At 49.3% G+C, this 5,000-nt stretch overlaps 1 protein-coding gene across 2 annotated transcripts in view; it reads left to right on the top strand.

Annotated features, from left to right (window-relative positions):
* mms19 (MMS19 homolog, cytosolic iron-sulfur assembly component) overlaps nucleotides 1–5,000 on the top strand; it is a 43,714-nt gene that overhangs the window by 9,788 nt on the left and 28,926 nt on the right. For both annotated transcript variants that reach the window (XM_062531300.1, XM_062531301.1), the window contains 4 exons: nucleotides 1,429–1,503; nucleotides 2,838–2,915; nucleotides 3,638–3,776; nucleotides 4,327–4,481. In XM_062531300.1, coding sequence (XP_062387284.1) covers nucleotides 1,429–1,503; nucleotides 2,838–2,915; nucleotides 3,638–3,776; nucleotides 4,327–4,481 — 447 coding nt within the window. The remainder of the gene's footprint in view (nucleotides 1–1,428; nucleotides 1,504–2,837; nucleotides 2,916–3,637; nucleotides 3,777–4,326; nucleotides 4,482–5,000) is intronic.

The raw sequence follows: 5,000 nt of genomic DNA, 5'->3' as shown, positions 1-5,000 counted from the left end.
ATGATCATCTTTATTACGATTATTATTATGCTGTATTGTTACATGCACTTTCACTTCAAAGCAGTCAATGTTTAAAGTGATAACATTGTTCACAAAAAGTTTGTGAAAAAATCAGAGACCTGCGTTAGTATTGTAAGATATTATTACAATAGCTAATTGCTTTTGCATGGTTGCATGATAAATACTTCTGAAAACAACAGCAGTTATATGGGTGCTATTGTTTTGGGATGTTTCCCTCATGCAAGCATCAAACTCTGGTAGGCAAATGTAGACTAAATTTACATGCTTTTTAATGAAATTCCATCTGAATCTCTGAATGTAAGGATTCAGGAAACACAATACCAACTTTTGTCTATGTATTACGGCCGAGCAGGTAGGCGTAAATCACTGATCTGGAGATTTTTAAATGAGAGACTAAGGCTACAATCTTTTGACCATATTCAAATTGGACTGAACAATACTCTGCTCTGTTTCAAGAATCCACATTGTTCTATTAAATGTTGTTAAATAATTAAATAGCCTTCCAACAGGTTGAAGCGGAGCTTGCCACCAACGTTATCGATTAGTTTCAGTGTCAGTTACTGTCATGCAAACACACACATGCATGCATTCAATGAACGCGCATAGCACCACTTGCGTAATTGTGTGGCTCTATGTTTAATCACATCGAATTAGCAAGTATTTCCTCCTGATTGCTGAAACTTTTGTTTTCTTTTTCTGTCGATCGGCGGTTGCTTCATCAATTGTGCAGTAAATTATCAGGTGAAGCACCGGACCTAATTTTACTCCACACGCCTCGCGGATCAGCAGTCTCCACGTTGCTACAGGGGCGTCTAGATTTCCTGGCTAGCGCTGCTGTAGGGAACGAGCGTGTGCTGCCTTGCGCTCTGATAGGCTGAGACGTCTGAGGAGTCACTCGCGTTGCCATGCCAACCTTGTTTTGGGTTTGACGACGAATCCATTCGCATATTTTGAACCGACATTTTTTTCATCGAACTAATCGATTATGTCGATCCGACGTCCCATCCCTAACGCGCACACACACACACACATATACACGCTCACATACACACACACACACACACTCATTCACAGTGGCCTCACAGACACATACACTCATGTACAGTGTATGGACTCACAACGCACACACACATACATGGACAACAAATGTGTGAAAGAAATGTTGTCCAGTTGGAATAGAAATGATCCAGTTGAGCTATTCTGTACAAATGGATTCCAATGTACAAAACTCTCACTTGCAGGTCTGTTAAGACCATGACAACTCTCTCTCTGTGTGTGTGTGTGTGTGTGTGTGTGTGTGTGTGTGTGTGTGTGTGTGTGTGTGTGTGTGTGTGTGTGTGTGTGTGTGTGTGTGTGTGTGTGTGTGTGTGTGTGTGTGTGTGTGTGTGTGTGTGTGTGTATTGACAGTTCCTGATGCCCCTCATCATTGAGAAGCTGGACTCCGATGTTCAAAGTGCCAAAGTGGATTCTCTTCAGACACTGGTACCCCCAACACCTGCCTACACACACACACACACACACACACACACACACACACACCAACACCTGCCTACACACACACTCCAACACCTGCCCACACACACAAACACACACACACACACTCTCCAACACCTTCACACTGTACACACAGCCCAACACCTGCCTGCACACACACACACACACACACACACACACTCCAACACCTGCCTACACAGTACACACACACCCCAACACCTGCCTACACACACACACACACACACACACTCCAACACCTGACTACACACACACCTGCCTACACAGTACACACACACACACACACACACACCCCAACACCTGGCTACACACACACCTGCCTACACAGTACACACACACCTCAACACCTGCCTACACACACACCTGCCTACACAGTACACACACACCCCAACACCTGGCTACACACACACCTGCCTACACAGTACACACACACCCCAACACCTGGCTACACACACACCTGCCTACACAGTACACACACACCTCAACACCTGGCTACACACACACCTGCCTACACAGTACACACACACCCCAACACCTGGCTACACACACACCTGCCTACACAGTACACACACACCCCAACACCTGGCTACACACACACCTGCCTACACAGTACACACACACCCCAACACCTGCCTACACACACACCTGCCTACACAGTACACACACACCCCAACACCTGGCTACACACACACCTGCCTACACAGTACACACACACACACCCCAACACCTGCCTACACACACACACACACACCTCAACACCTGCCTACACACACACACACACACTCCAACACCTGACTACACACACACCTGCCTACACAGTACACACACACCCCAACACCTGACTACACACACACCTGCCTACACAGTACACACACACCCCAACACCTGGCTACACACACACCTGCCTACACAGTACACACACACACACCCCAACACCTGCCTACACACACACCTGCCTACACAGTACACACACACCCCAACACCTGACTACACACACACCTGCCTACACAGTACACACACACCCAAACACCTGCCTACACACCCCTACGGCTCAATGGTGTTTTTTGCCCCCAACGGCACCTTCCTGGCAGCACAGCCTAAAAGGCACTACCTTTACCCTATTCCTAACCCTAACCCCCTCAACCCTCACCCTACCCCTAAACTGAGGGGAGTAGTGCCTTGAAGGTAGCGCTGCCTTGAAGGCACCGTTGAGGGCAAATAATACTAAAGACCCACCCCTACGTGGTGTGTGTGTGTGTGTGTGTGTGTGAGATTAATCTGTATGTTATTCCTGTGTGTTGCAGGCTGCCTGTGGTCCTGTGTATGGACACAAAGAGCTCTCCCAGTTCCTCTCAGGCCTCTGGTCATCTCTACGCAGAGAGGTTGGACACACAACACACCACAGCACACCACACACACACACACACAACACAGCACACCACAACACAGCACAACACAACACAGCACAACACACCACAGCACAGCACAACACAGCACAGCACACACACACACACACACACACACCACACCACACACACACACACACACACACACACACACACACACACCAACACAACAGCACAGCACAGCACAGCACAGCACAGCACAGCACAGCACAGCACAGCACAGCACAGCACAACACAACACAACACAACACAACACAACACAACACAACACAACACAACACAACACAACACAACACAACACAACACAACACAGCACAGCACAGCACAGCACAGCACAGCACAGCACAACACAACACAACACAACACAACACAACACAACACAACACAACACAACACAACACAACACAACACAACACAACACAACACAACACAACACAACACAACACAACACAACACAACACAACACAGATGCTGGGAGTGTCAGGTGTGTGTGTGTTCCAGACGTCTAGTGAGCGTGTGGAGGCGGCGGCTCTCTCTGCTCTGAGCTCTCTGACCACGTGTGTGTGTGTGTGTGTGTGTGTGTGTGTAGGTGTTCCAGACGTCTAGTGAGCGTGTGGAGGCCGCAGCTCTCTCTGCTCTGAGCTCTCTGACCACCTGTGTGTGTGTGTGTGTGTGTGTGTGTGTGTGTGTGTATGTAGGTGTTCCAGACGTCTAGTGAGCGTGTAGAGGCGGCAGCTCTCTCTGCTCTGAGCTCTCTGACCACCTGCCTCTCCCGCTCCATCACCACCTCCGACTCGGACCACGCACTGGACACACTCCTGCAGCTCGTGCTCAAAGGTGTGTGTGTGTGTGTGTGTGTGTGTGTGTGTCCCCGGTTGCATCTCTGTCTAACTCCTTGGCCATGTCTAAAATATTCAGTTCTTTTATTTTCTATTTAATGCTGTTCTTATTATTTTCATACATTGATTTGATTAAATCGTTAATCAAATCAATGTATGAAAAAAAGTTTTCCTAAACCTAAAACTCTCGCGCTCTCTCTCTCTCTCCCTCTCTCCCTCTCTCTCTCTCTCTCTCTCTCTCTCTCTCTCTCTCTCTCTCTCTCTCTCCCTCTCCCTCTCTCTCGCTCTCTCTCTCTCTCTGTCTCTCTCTCTCTCTCTGTCTCTCTCTCTCTCTCTCTCTCTCTCTCTCTCTCTCTCTCTCTCTCTCTCTCTCTCTCTCTCTCGCTCTCTCTCTCTCTCTCTCTCTCTCCCCCTCCCCCCCTCTCTCTCTCTCTCTCTCTCTGTCTCTCTCTCTCTCTCTCTCTCTCTCTCCCCCTCTCTCTCTCTCTCTCTCTCTCTCTCTCTCTCTCTCTCTCTCTCTCTCTCTCTCTCTCTCTCTCTCTGTGCAGATTGTCAGCACCACCTGTTGGAGCCGGATATGAAGCTGGTGTGGCCGAGTGCCAAGATCCTGCAGACGGTGGCGGCCGCGTCGTACCGGGCGCACCTGAGTATGGCCACCGCCGTCATACCGCTCCTAGTGGAGCAGTACATCACCCGCACGCAGGTAACCTTTCACCTTTCACCTTTCACCTTTCACCTCACTGCACCGCCGTCATCCCACTCCTAGTGGAGCAGTACATCACCCGCACGCAGGTAACCTTTCACCTTTCACCTTTCACCTCACTACACCTGAGGATGGCCACCGCCGTTATACCCCTGCTAGTGGAGCAGTACATCACCCGCACGCAGGTAACCCTTCACCTTTCACCTTTCACCTTTCACCTTTCACCTTTCACCTTTCACCTCACTACACCTGAGGATGGCCACCGCCGTCATACCCCTGCTAGTGGAGCAGTACATCACCCGCACGCAGGTAACCTTTCACCTTTCACCTTTCACCTTTCACCTTTCGCCTCACCGCCGTCATACCACTGCTGCTGGAGCAGTACATCACCCGCACGCAGGTAACCCTTCACCTTTCACCTTTCACCTTTCGCCTTTCACCTCACCGCCGTCATACCACTGCTGCTGGAGCAGTACATAGAAAAAAGCATCATTCGACTGGTAATGACTAATTTAATTA

This window comes from Sardina pilchardus, chromosome 3 (assembly GCF_963854185.1).
Source record: "Sardina pilchardus chromosome 3, fSarPil1.1, whole genome shotgun sequence".
NCBI classification, from domain to species: Eukaryota; Metazoa; Chordata; class Actinopteri; order Clupeiformes; family Clupeidae; genus Sardina; species Sardina pilchardus.
This window is presented reverse-complemented; position numbering and strand designations above follow the sequence as displayed.